A 13,720-nucleotide genomic window follows, 5' to 3' on the forward strand; every position below is an offset into this window, starting at 1 on the left:
TCTCTGCGACCCCATGGACAGCAGCATGTCAGGCCTCCCTGTCCATCACCAACTACCAGAGCCTACTCAAACTCATGTCCATCAAGTCGGTGATGCCATCCAACCATCTTATCCTCTGTTACCCCTTCTCCTCCCACCTTCAATCTTTCCCAGCATCAGGGCCTTTTTCCAATGAGTCAGTTCTTCACATAAGGTGGCCAAAGTATTGGAGTTTCAGCTTCAACATCAGTCATTCCAATGAATATTCAGGACTGATCTCCTTTAGGATGGACTAGTTGGATCTCCTTGCAGTCCAAGGGACTCTCAAGAGTCTTCTCCAACACCACAGTTCAAAAGCATCAGTTCATCAGCACTCAGCTTTCTTTATAGTCCAACTCTCACATCCATACGTGACTACTGGAAAAACTATAGCTTTGACTAGACAGACCTTTGTTGGCAAAGTAATGTTTCTGCTTTTTAATATGCTGTCTAGGTTGGTCATAGCTTTTCTTCCAAGGAGCAAGCATCTTTTAATTTCATGGCTGCAGTCACCATCTGCAGTGATTTTGGAGCCCCAAAAAATAAAGTCTATCACTGTTTCCATTGTTTCCCCATCTATTTGCCATGAAGTGATGGGACCAAATGTCATGATCTTTTTTTTCTGAATGTTGAGTTTTAGGCCAACTTTTTCACTCTCCTCTTTTACTTTCATCAAGAGGCTTTTTAGTTCCTCTTCACTTTCTGCCATAAGGGTGGTGTCATCTGCGTATCTGAGGTTATTGATATTTCTCCCAGCAATCTTGATTCCAGCTTGTGCTTCATCCAGCCCATCATTCCACATGATGTACTCTGTATATAAGTGAAATAAGCAGGGTGACAATATACAGCTTTGACGTATTCCTTTCCTGATTTGGGACCAGTCTGTTATTCCATGTCTGGTTCTAACTGTTGCTTCTTGACCTGCATATACATTTCTCAGGAAGCAGGTAAGGTGGTCTGGTATTCCCATCTCTTTCAGAATTTTCCACAGTTTATTGTGATCCATACAGTCAAAGGCTTTGGCATAGTCAATAAAGCAGAAGTAGAAGTTATTCTGGAATTTTCTTGCTTTTTCAATGATCCAATGGATACTGGCAATTTGATCTCTGGTTCCTCTGCCTTTTCTAAAACCAGCTTGAACATCTGGAAGTTCACAGTTCACGTATTGGTGAAGCCTGGCTTGGAGAATTTGGGGCATTACTTTCCTAGCATGTGCTGCTGCTGCTGCTGCGTCACTTCAGTCGTGTCCAATTCTGTGCGACCCCATAGACGGCAGCCAACCAGGCTTCCCGTCCCTGGGATTCTCCAGGCAAGAACACTGGAGTGGGTTGCCATTTCCTTCTCCAATGCGTGAAAGTGAAGTCACTCAGTCATGTCCGACTCTTAGCGACCCCATGGACTGCAGCCCACCAGGCTCCTCCGTCCACGGGATTTTCCAGGCAAAAGTACTGGAGTGGGGTGCCATTGCCTTGTGAGATGAGTGCAATTGTGCAGTAGTTTGAGCATTCTTTGGGACTGGAATGAAAACTGACCTTTTCCAGTCCTGTGGCCACTGCTGAGTTTTCCAAATTTGCTGGCATATTGAGTGCAGCACTTTCGCAGCACTGTCTTTTAGGATTTGAAATAGCTCAACTGGAATTCCATCACCTCCACTAGCTTTGTTCAGAGTGATGCTTCCTAAGGCCCACTTGACTTCACATTCCAGGATGTCTGGCTCTAGGTCAGTGATCACACCATCGTGGTTATATGGGTCATGAAGATCTTTTTTGTATAGTTCTTCTGCTTAAATTAACCACAGTTCTTTTGCATTTGAAACCATAAATTCTGGGGCACCTCCTCCAATCTCATACCCTTAGACCTACCTCTCTTTTATTTCTTCCATCATCCAGCTCATAAGGCAAACAGTTGGGGATACTCTATGAGCTAAGTGAGGTCATCCATTCATTCCCACACCAAATATTAGGCACTATGCAGGCATCAGTGATACACGGAACTGATGTGTCCGTAACCAGGTTCATGAGAACCTCTGAGAAGGGATGCCTTGGAGATCAACAAAATTGGATTTGTAAATGGACTTGGGGGAAGCAATTAGTGATCTATGATTACATGTTAACTTGATATTAGGTCTATAATTTAGATATTAGTTAAATGTGCTTAGAAAATCCACCTGAACATGTAAGCCTTGGAGTCAGGGGAAAAAAAATCTCATAGCTGCTTTCGTGTTAATTTGAGCTTCTAGGTCCTTAGCTTTAGTTAAGCTTCTTATCTTCCTTGCTCTGAAGATACCTTCAGTTGTATGAAAAACTAAAGGGATGGAGCCATCACAACTTTAAAAGGACAATGTTTTTATTTTATGCAAAATCTTTTACTTCTGAATGCCATGCATCTACAAAGCATATTAACTCTTGACAGTCTAAAAGCAATTCACCCATGCTTAAATAAAATTCTCAAACTATCTTCCTAAAATACAACAATTTGAGACTTCCCTGGTGGGTCAATGGATAAGAATCCACCTACCAATGCAGGGGATACGGGTTTGATCCCTGGTCCGGGAAGATTTCACATGCTTTGGGCAACTGAAGCCTGTGTGCTACGACTCCTGAAGCCCGGGTACCTAGAGCCTGTTCTCCACAAGAGAGGCCACCACAATAAGAAGCCCACCCTCCGCAACTAGGGAAAGTCCACACACAATGAAGACCTGGTGCGGCCAATGTATAAATCATTCTTTTAAAACAGCAGTTTGTTTTTTAGTACAGTACTGTGGCCAAAATGCAACATATATATAAGTTCCCAGGGCGCCCTAGGGCAATTTTGCTCACTGACTCTCCCCTCTCTGTAGAGCTGCAGATTATAGTTGCCCTTGTTCAGAAGCTGTGTCCACTCTCTGTGACCCCGTGGACTGTAGCACTTCTTCCCCTGTCCTTGACCATCTATTGGAGTTTGCTCAAATTCATGTCCATTGAGTCATCCAACCATCTCTGCATTTAGTCTTTTTATTACATTTCTGATTTCATTTTTAGTTGTTATTTGGTGCCCTTCTATGTTTCAATGGGAGGAATATTCTGAATAAATGAGCTCATTTGACTATTATTTGACTGTACCATCTCTGGGGCTCTCACTAGGTGCTTTTTAAAAATAAATTACCTTTTAGCATGAGGTTTCTCCTTTGGAATATCAAGACTGACTGGCAGCTAAGCCAATCCAATGTCTATTTTAGTGTCTAATATAAACCAAATAAATCATGAATGCTCTCCTGACCAATAGATGGAAAGGTGGTTGGGAGATAGGAAAAACAATTTTAACTAGAAAAATGTGTCTATTTGATAAAAATAATACCTAAATAGTATCATCTGAGATATCTGTGCTCCTTAGATAGCACTTCCTCCCCCCTCTTTTCTTTTTTTTGTCTTTCAAGAGTTTTGCCAAGCAGATATGAGATTAACATTGCTAAAGAAAACTAATATCCCAAGACAGAATCTTTCTGTTGCTAATCTTGTTAGCACTGGGCCTGGAGCCTCTACAGCTTCTTCTGAGAGAGAACTAACACTTCTACCAAGTGTCAAAAGAGAAAGAGCAGGCATATTTTAAGGAAGCAAAACGTGGCAGATGTCACCATCTCCCTGGAAGAGTGTCGGTTCTTATCTAAAAAACAGAGCTAAAAATAAGATGAGCGTGTGTCACCTTCACTAGGGAGTTTTAATTTGCATCCAGATGCCACCATGGCTTGTCATGCTTCTTTAAACAGTAAGCTCAGAAAAGGCGTGTTAAGGTCCAGGAAACTGGGATCCAGTTGGAAGCCAAGGTTATGACACCATATCCTGTCTTCTCCCAAGCCACCTCCAGGTGTTTCAGGACTGGCTTCAATTAGGAAATAAGAACTGTCCCATTTCAAACTTTAGGTTCCAAATCAGTATTCCCACTTAGATTCTTTGGAAGATGTCTTTACGTGTCAACTTTGTATCAAAGAGTTATGTTCTTGGGACCACCAACTTGTAGGAGGACTTAGAATTCAACACTGCAGTTTAGAACTCAAATCTTTTTTTTTTTTTTAATTCATTTATTTATTTTTAACTTTTGATTTTGTATTAAAGTATAGTCAATTAACAATGTTGTGATAGTTGTGTTGGGTGAACAGCAAAGGGACTCAGCCACACATACACATGTGTCCATTCTCCCCCAAACTCCCCTCCCATCCAGGCTGCCACATAACATTGAGCAGGGTTACCTGTGCTATACAGTGGGAAGAACACAAAGCTTAGTTTTGATCTCTCATTACTTCATGAAGAAGGACAGGGGGCAGCAGAAGTGTAGATAACTAACAAGGAGGTCATACGTGGTCTTCAGCAGTCCTTTGGGCAACATGAAGACAGGGTACAAGGACTGAATATCCTTGCATCTAAATTACTGACTGCGTGGATCACAACAAACTGTGGAAAATTCTTAAAGAAATGGGAATACCAGACCAAGTTACCTGCCTCATGAGAAAACTGTATACAGTTAAAGAAGCAATAGTTAGAACCAGACATGGAACAACAGACTGGTTCCAAACTGGGAAAGGAGTGTGACAAAGCTGTATATTGTCACCCTGCTTGTTTAACTTGTATGCAGAGTACATCATGCTAAATGCCGGGCTGGGTGAAGCTCAAGCTGAAATAAAGACTTACAGGACAAATACCAATGACTTCAGATATGCAGATGACACCACCTTTATGGCAGAAAGCCAAGGGGAACTAAAGAGCCTCTCGATGAAGGTGAAAGAGGAGGGTGAAAAGGCTGGCTTAAAACTCAACATTCAAAAAATACAAAGATCATGGCATCCGGTCCCATCACTTCATGGCAAACAGATGGAGAAAAAATGGAAACAATGGCAGATTTTATTTTCTTGGGCTTCAAAATCACTGTGGATGGTGACTGCAGCCATGAAATTTAAAAGATGCTTGCTCCTTGGAAGAAAATAATGACAAACCTAGTCAGTGTATTGAAAAGCAGAGACATCACTTTGTTGACAAAGGTCCAGACAGTCAAAGCTATGGTTTATCCAGTAGTCATGTACAGATGTGAGACTGGACCATAAAGAAGGCTGAGCACTAAAGAACTGATACTTTTGAACTGTGTTGCTGGAGAAGACTTTTGAGAGTCCCTTGGACTGCAAGGAGATCCAACCAGTCCATCCTAAAGGAAATCAATCCTGAATAGTCATTCTCCAATTCTTGGGCCACCTGATGCGAAGAGCCGACTCACTGGAAAAGACCCTGAAGCTGGGAAAGATTGAGGGCAGGAGGAGAAGCGGGCAGCAGAAAATGAAATGGTCAGATGGCATCACCGACTCACTGGACCTGATGTTGAGCAAATTCCGAGAGATGGTGAAGGACAGGGAAGCCTGGCGTGCTGCAGTCCATGGGGTCACAGAGTTGGACATGACTTAGCGACCGAACAACTACGGACCATGAAGGGAGAACCCAGAGGGGTTCCTACAACTGCCTCTAATATGACAGGATGAGGCTTACTTGAGGACTTAGCCTGCTGCGAGTACAACTTCGATCCTGTCCAGTCAGCTAACATTTTCTTGGATATAGCTGAACTCACAAAAAGGAGGAGCGTCTACAAAGTCATCATGAACCTGGAGGAGTTCTCCACAAGTCAGGGAGGTCTCCTCACCCCAGCCCCTCTGCCTGGCCACAGTGAAGCGGAGATCAGGCTGGCTGCGGGTCTCAGAGCCCGACCTGCACCACGATGGACCGCGGGAGGCCTGAGCCGGCCAGTTCAGGAGCCACTAGCCCCCTGCGGCTACTGAGCAGTGAGGTATGGTTAAAGCAACTGAAAAACGGCATTTTATAATTTAACTTGAAAGTTAAACATTTGATCCCATTATTAAACAGCTTCCAAATGCGTTTGAACAACAGTGGCACAGGAATCTACTTTCTCAACCGTAAATTTTATGAAAGCTTTATTACAGTTCAAGTACTTCCAAGGAAAAGTTAGTGTTTGAATTGGGATATGCTGTGTCAAATACAAACCAGATTCTGAAGATTTAATATAAAAAAGAATGTATAATATCTCATTGATTAATTTTTATGTTGATTACATGTTAGAATAATTTTTTAACCTACTAGGTTAAACAAAGCATTATTAAAATGCATAATGGTTCATTACGTTTTTATTGCGCAGTACTGGACTAGTTTATCCTGGGAAAATATCTCTATACTTGAAGCATCTATATTGAGTATATGCCAGAGAGGATGGGAAGCCAAGTTAGAAATTACCCTCAAACAGCCAAGAAAATATACTTTTTCAAAGTACAAAGATGAAACAAAGGCCTTCCTCAGCCACCTTCCTACACACCCATTCCAAGTTCAAAGTACTTTAAACAGCATCTCTGCAGAGTAAAAACTTGACGACTGCTCTGCTCTATCCTGGGCCAAGACGGGCTGCCTCGGCGGTTTTCTTCAGGTCTCACAACTATATCATGCTTCCAGCAGTAATACCTACACCAGCCTGGGGAATGAAATAGAAGCCTGGTGGAAACAGGAACACTGAACTCTTCTCCTCGCACAATTGTACTCTCGTGACTGTTCCTAATAAACCCCCAAAACCGTGCAGCCTTAACGCATGCATCATACTCCAATCTCCCCAATACAATGAGCATTTTCCCTTCTTTCTTATTCCTCTAGAATTATCTCATCCTTCGTTTCTTCCACTGATATCTGTTGAGCCCTTTGTGCCAAGCACTGCACTGGGCATGGAGGTAAAGAACACACACCTTCTAAATGTCCATCAACAGAGGAATGGATAAAGAAGATGTGGCACATATATATAATAGAATATTACTCAGCCATAAAAAGAACAAAACAATGCCATTTGCAGCAACATGAACAAACCTAGAGATGATCATACTAAATAAAGTAAGTCAGATAAAGAAAGTCAAACATCATATGATACTGCTTATATGTGGAATCTTAAAAAAGAAAAGGGTACAAATGAAGTTATCTACAAAACAGAAATGAAGTAACAGATGTAAAAAATAAACTGATGGTTACCGAAGTTAAGGGAGGTGAGGGATAAGCTAGAAGTGTGGATTGACTACTTCTACTATGAATATATACAAACTAGACAACCAGTAAGGACCTACTGTATACCACAGGAAACTCTACTCAAAACTTTGTATTCTACATGAGAAAAGAGTCTAAAAAAGAGTGGATATATGTATATGTATAACTGATTTACTCTGCTGCGCACCTCAAGCTAACACAACATTGTAAATTGACTATACTCCAATGAAATTTTTTTTAAAAAAGAACATACACCTTGCCTTCAAGAAGATCAAACCAAAAAGGAAGATATTTAAGTAATAATAAAGTATATTTTTAAATAAATTAAATAATGGCTTGATAAGGGGAAGACAGACTGTCCTCAAGGTATAAGAAGAGATGTCAACCAGAAGTAGAATTACTAGAGAGCTGGCCCTTGTTTGTGATCCAAAAGGAAAGTAAACAGGAAAGACAGCATTCAAGGCATAGAGACAGTACGCACAGGCCGTGTGGAGGCCTGAGGCTGCACGATGCCTTGGAAAATGCAAGCGGTTTGGTCTCTCTTGGATATATGAAAGGAGGCATGAGAAGGAAACTAAGGGAGAGGAGGCGGCCAATACAGGGCCACTAAGTTCCCATTTATAAGATATGATAAAGAGAAAAGGAAGATCAAAGAACGCTTCAATCAATCAACACCTTATGTAAGTTTCCACCTCCTCCCTCCAGATGGGCTTACATTTTCCCAGCAAGTTAAGAAGCTCTCCTTCTCCTGGGGGTCACTACAGAACTTGGCATTTCTGAGATGTCTGGTCTCATCCTTGTCATTCAAAGCATCTGTCAGGTGCCTAGGATGGGCCAGTCACTTTTCCCGCTGTAGTAGAGACACAGAAGACTGGCATCCTAACTAACATCAATACCTCACGGACAATCAAGGGAGAGGTTAATATTAATAACACAAAGCAGCTGTAGTTTGGAAGGGAACCATTTCCCCCTTTCTTATTACCTGGGAATAAAAAGCATGTGTCTAAAATGTTTTGGGGACAGAGATATCCTGCTCCCCAAATCACTATTACCTATTCTCAGCTTTCTTCCTCTGCAACTAATGACCTAAGCAGGGAGGGAAGATCTAAACTTGTATTGAAAAACCAGTGTTCACGCAGACAACATTCCTAAATCTTTCTGCTTTAAATCATTCTCTGGACTGTTTCTCATAACAGATCATTACGAGCACAAATTAAGAGAATGTTCATTATAGGACATAGTGGTGAAAAGAGGCTTAAGCCTGGGCAAGTCCACAGTACCTTCCCTTCCATTTTAAAGAGTAAAATGAGAACACGTCAAAAACTGAATGCATGAGAACTCCATTAGATGCAGAATAGATCAACGCTCTGAGATCACTGGTTTAAATACTGTTAAATTTTCCATAGTCGCATAATGACTTAAAAAATAATCAGCTTTCCTTCATACACCATGGGCAGTAACGAGCTAAAATGGATCTTATGGGCACCACAGCTTTAAGTATTTTATCCATCCAAGAGCCTCACTGGGTCATAAAACTCAGTAGTTCATTGTTTCCTGACCCTGAACGGCTGCAGTCGCCATGAAACCAGTGCCATGGCCCAAACTCCCACACTGGAAGCCAACTCAAACCAGCCACGTGGAAGAGCCTCCCATTCTGCCTCTGTTGGCTCCCTTCACACTGCAGGTGAAAGGGGGTCGTGGGGCACCCCTGTCAGCTAGCGTCTGGGCCACTCAGGTAGCCAGAGAATCATCTGAGGTGAGCGGACCATTGCTGAACTCAAATCCAAAGTTCTGCCCATCTAAACCTGCTGGGGATTGCTTCACTTCTACAGGGACAGTAGCTCACTTTGAGCTTAAATCTACATTGTGGAATTTGAACCATTGAAATGCCCATCACCATAAAAAACCTCTATGAGCCTTGTTAACAAAACAGAAAGAACTTCTGCCAAGAGCAGAGGAATAAATTCTTTCTTTCCTGCTGCTTGGACCACAGCATAATGAAGGGTCCCCAGCCCTCGCTGCAGTCATAAAATGGAAAGCCCAGCCTCCTTCTTTTGATGTGTTCCAGTTTAAAAGTTTAGAGTCGATGCCTTTTCATCCTTAATTTATCTTCCCTTGTAAATATTTCTGTACCACTTCCAATATCTAAAGTCTACACATTTCCAAAAAACAATTCATTCCTTCTCCAATGTCAATTGTAGAACTTTATGTTATGGGTCAAATTTGGGGCTAAATAAACATACCTCAGGCTACAGTTCTGCAAATACCTCTGGCAGCAAATTAACTCAAACAAATGTTTTGGTTGGGAGGTGAGGTTGTTTTTAATGATCTTGCTGATTTGCCTGGAGACCCAGGGATAGACTGGGTGAACTCCCAAAATCTTTCCCAACTTCGTATTTTCTGCCACGTTTAACGTACACGTCTTCGGTTCGTTGAAATAGTTGGTTTACTATTTCACCACCAGAGGGTGCTACTTGTTAGCTTCTAAAATGCATTTCATAATCACACCTGAAAAATGGAGGCCCTTCAGCCAAAGAATCGTCACCACACCAGCTGCTGGCATTATCCAAGACAGGTTTTCAGAAGGCGTGTAGTGTGGGCAGCACTCTGCTTCAAGGAACCTGATTTCACTTGTCTGTTAATGTTATGGGTTTGAAAACCAAAACTGAAAAGCTCTGTAACTTGCACAAACCAAAGTTCACGGATTTGATACATGCTGTAAACCAAGCAGGCAATGCAAATCATGTTTCATTTTCATGGCTTTTGTATTTAGTACACAACAACAATGAACTCAGAAGGCTAACATCCTCTCCACTGCACAAGACAATAAAATAACAAAAGAGAATTTGCTCAGCTACGACAGCAGTGCTATCCTCTATCAATGCAACCTCCACTTACGCATTTTAAGTGTATACATCTCCTGCTTCTGCTTTGGAGCAATTTCGCTTTGGTGTCATTATTCACTTCTAAGATGCCTTTTCATTGATTACCTTCAACTTCTCTTATCAGTGTATTTTTATGACGTACTGGGATTTGCTTTTTCCACTTGATGAATGTACAAAGGAGGCAGGGAAGTTCAATTCTCATTCCCCTCCATGGAGCTGGCGTGTTAAGTCTTTAAACTGTGTTAAGAAACTCTTAGTATGTTTCCAGCTGAATTGGCAAAGCAAGTCAGGGGACAGAGAAGTTTTTCGGAAAAGCGCCGATTACAGTCAAGACTTTAGACCATATGGGTCATAAGCACTCAACTCTACCACACAGCAAGAAAGCAGTCGTTTCGATACGTGGGCCTGGGTGTGGCTGGATTCCCAAACACTTTACGTCGAGGAGCGGGTGGGGTTTATAGTTTGCTGACACCTGTAAATGATGAGTCTAACGTACACACACTCTTACCAATAAAATTCGGAGAAGTTTCTATTACATTTTCCCTTGGAGATGTTCCCTGGCCTCACATAGTGTTGACTAAGTGTGACCTTCCTAAGTGAGCCATGTGAAAGTTCACGATCCCCCTGGAGGAGTACCACTGGGCTTCCTCTCTGTCGTTTCCAAAACCAGAGCCCAAAGAGACTTCAGCTTTTGGTGTGTCATTATATTTGTGTCCTGTGAAGATGTCTTACGGTAAGATACAAGATCAACAAGAAGGATGGGGCTCCCTGGCCATTTCCCCAGAGATCACACGGAAAGTAAACAAAAGACGTCACTCACCTTCAGACTGATGTGTGGCCAGAGGAGTCTGGGTCTCCTTGGAGTAGGACACTACCTCCCTGGGCAGGAAATCCACTTGGGTGATCTTCGACACGCCCAGCTTATGCAGTCTCCGTCTGGAAGTAACGAAGTACAAAGACTTAGAGACGGAAGGCATTCCTCACAGAAGATCTATCAGGCATAAAACAAATGTCTAAAATAAATAAACCCCAAACATCCACAGCTTCTCAGCGCAAGGAGCAGTGTCGTGAAGTAGAACCGGGCCTGGCCTGGAAGTCTGGACACTTGGTTTTGGCCACTTTGCCTCTGTGTTGCTGGGTGGTGTTACGTGCCCCCTCAGACTGACCCTCAGCTTTTCTATCTGCAAAACTGGATCTTCTCCAGTTCAAACGAGGCCCTCCTTCCACTCTGAGCAAATCTGATTTTTCTCGGTTAAAGGAAGTTTTCATTTGTAATACAGTGTTCTAGTCTCTTAGGCAAGAGGGACAAAAGAAAACTAACACTTCTCAAATCTGAAGGGAAAAGAGAGGACTGCTGCGTGGAGAAAATATTCTCTACGATAGTAATGAGAGGATGATATTCCAAGGGGGAGCATAACATCTCCCATTTCTCCAGAAAAGGAGCTAATACAGAGCAGTGCATGGATTTGTTCAAGGCACGCTGACATGCCACAGAAGAGTGAACAGGGCATTGGGCTGAGAATGGTCCAGTTTTAGTTCAGAACTGCCAAATGAGCTGTGAGCATGTGACAAATCCTTTCTGAATATTTGTGGAGCATGTGAAGTGTTTTCAGATGTCTTTCACATATGTCAGCTGTCTTCACGACCCTTCTACGAAATGTCTGGGCATATTATCACCATCTCCATTTTATAGATGAGGAACGTGAGAGTCAGGAGGAGACATGCCCAAACATATGCGACTCATAAATGGCAGAACCGGGGCTAAAATGATGCTGGTCTGAGCCCTGGTGCAGTGCTGTTGCCACCAAGTCAAACTCCTAGCTGAGGCTCTTAACGGTCAGTTCTGAGTTACCCCTCGTATCCAAAGTGCCTCCTGCGTCACCCAGGAAACACCTCCTCATGGGGGCAGTAGAGTCTCGTGGTTAAGCACACAGACTATCCCACCGCTTGACAGTTATGTGCGTGAGCTTGCATAAGTTACCCAATCTCTCTATGCCTCAGTTTCCTCATCTGTAAAATGGAGACATCACCATTGCTTAGCACTAGGATTATTACAGATAATGTATATGTGCCACATACCTACAATGCATATGCCACATATGTATTAATACACATACATACGTAACAATTTACACACATTTATATTTTAAAATAGTTTCTGAAACATTATTTTAATACATAGATTAGTATCAGTATTGGACATGTTTTACTATATTGCTTTAACATTTCCAGGAAATAGAGTATATGTGTGTCTCTCTGATAGAGAAAGAAAGGTTACTTAACCATTTAGCCAAAAATCCATATTTCCTAGCTTTCTAGCATCAATAGCAGCTCACCTTATTCATATTATTTTTTGAATTATTACTAGCAATGGTACAGATTCACTGTATTTTTTCAGTAGATAGTAATAAACACTGAAAGAAAATGCATACCATAGCTAGGAATTTCCATGTATAATTTCCCAAACACAAATTTCTTCTTTTTTATGAATTACTAAAATAATTGAGGTGAAACCTAAGATGAGCACATAGTAGACACAAATAAAGGCTAGTTTAGAGAAAAAGCCCCACTGGTCATCTTTGCAGCCCCACTGAGCACGACTGTAGCCCCACTAAGCTCCACACAGGCCTCGGCCACGTGGCCTCACTCACTCGGATGTCTGGACCACATAGTGCGCAGGAGGGTGAGGCTGGGGACCCAGCACTCCCTGGCAACCTTCTCATCCAGAACACACAAAATATACTGGAAACAAAATCACCAAGCAAGGTAAAAAGCTCAAGGTTTCAGAGTAAGAAATTCAGGTATTATTTTAAATCCTCCTTGGGTCAGAGAAGTGTGCTTTTCTTCCTGAAATGGGTCTTTCTTGCAGCATCTGAAGAAGAAAACAGAACTAGACACCACAGGACTGCTTGAGGCAAAGCCCCTCCTGCTGTTTAAGAGCCTAGAGCATCTTTCTGAGGCCCCAAAGAAGTCCATCTTCATCTAGGCAAAGAGATGGAAAGGAAACATGGGCTGGCAGTGTACCCCGACGCCTTTGAATCAGGGTCCCACCTGGCATGGAAAGGTCACCCTAGGGTTTAGACTTCCACGGGCATCTGTGAGGCCCAAAGGTCCCCACAAAATCCAAGAGGAGATACTTATACCTGCAGCCAGGAATTCCAGCGCATCTGGCTAATAAGATGCAAGCAAAAGCTGTAGGTCTGCCTTGTTGGGTATAGCCCAGCCACAGGCTCTGGGCAAGAAGCTGATCTGCAATTTGATAATCCACCATGGATTATCTGCAGCATATCATAATCGTTAAGTCACGTGTTCAGATAGAAACTGGGTTCAAATCCTCGCTTTGTCACTTACCAGCCAAATGGTGCATAAAAGCTCTAGACAAGTGACAAACCCCTCTAGGGCTCATGTTTCTCGTCTATAAAATGGGTACATGTCATTGCATGACTGTGAAGATTAAATGAAGCTAATACTTGTAAAGTACTTAATTTAGTGCCTGGCACTTACATAGTAGGTGGCTTTACTTTTATTTTTCTGACTGATTATAATATGCTTTCTATTTCAAAAAACAGAGAATGCAGATTTATGAATGCTCAAAGTTGATTTTCTAAATAGAAGATTTTAAAATTATCTCTGACAGTAAAACATAAGCCTCACACTCTTTCTTTTCACAGGTACTTGGGTAGGTCTTGGCTACTTGAGAGAGTCCACTTGGTTTTCTTCTAACTAAAAGTTATCATTACCATGAAAACTGTTTTCAAAACAGCTTGA

General features: G+C 42.1%; 1 protein-coding gene across 6 annotated transcripts in view; it reads right to left on the minus strand.

Moving 5' to 3' along the window:
* Positions 1–13,720, minus strand: part of DYNC1I1 (dynein cytoplasmic 1 intermediate chain 1) — a 410,283-nt gene that overhangs the window by 277,036 nt on the left and 119,527 nt on the right. For all 6 annotated transcript variants that reach the window (XM_070369823.1, XM_070369822.1, XM_070369824.1 and 3 more), the window contains one exon: positions 10,773–10,888. In XM_070369823.1, coding sequence (XP_070225924.1) covers positions 10,773–10,888 — 116 coding nt within the window. The remainder of the gene's footprint in view (positions 1–10,772; positions 10,889–13,720) is intronic.

The sequence above is a fragment of the Bos mutus genome, chromosome 4, assembly GCF_027580195.1.
Source record: "Bos mutus isolate GX-2022 chromosome 4, NWIPB_WYAK_1.1, whole genome shotgun sequence".
In the NCBI taxonomy this organism is placed as follows: Eukaryota; Metazoa; Chordata; class Mammalia; order Artiodactyla; family Bovidae; genus Bos; species Bos mutus.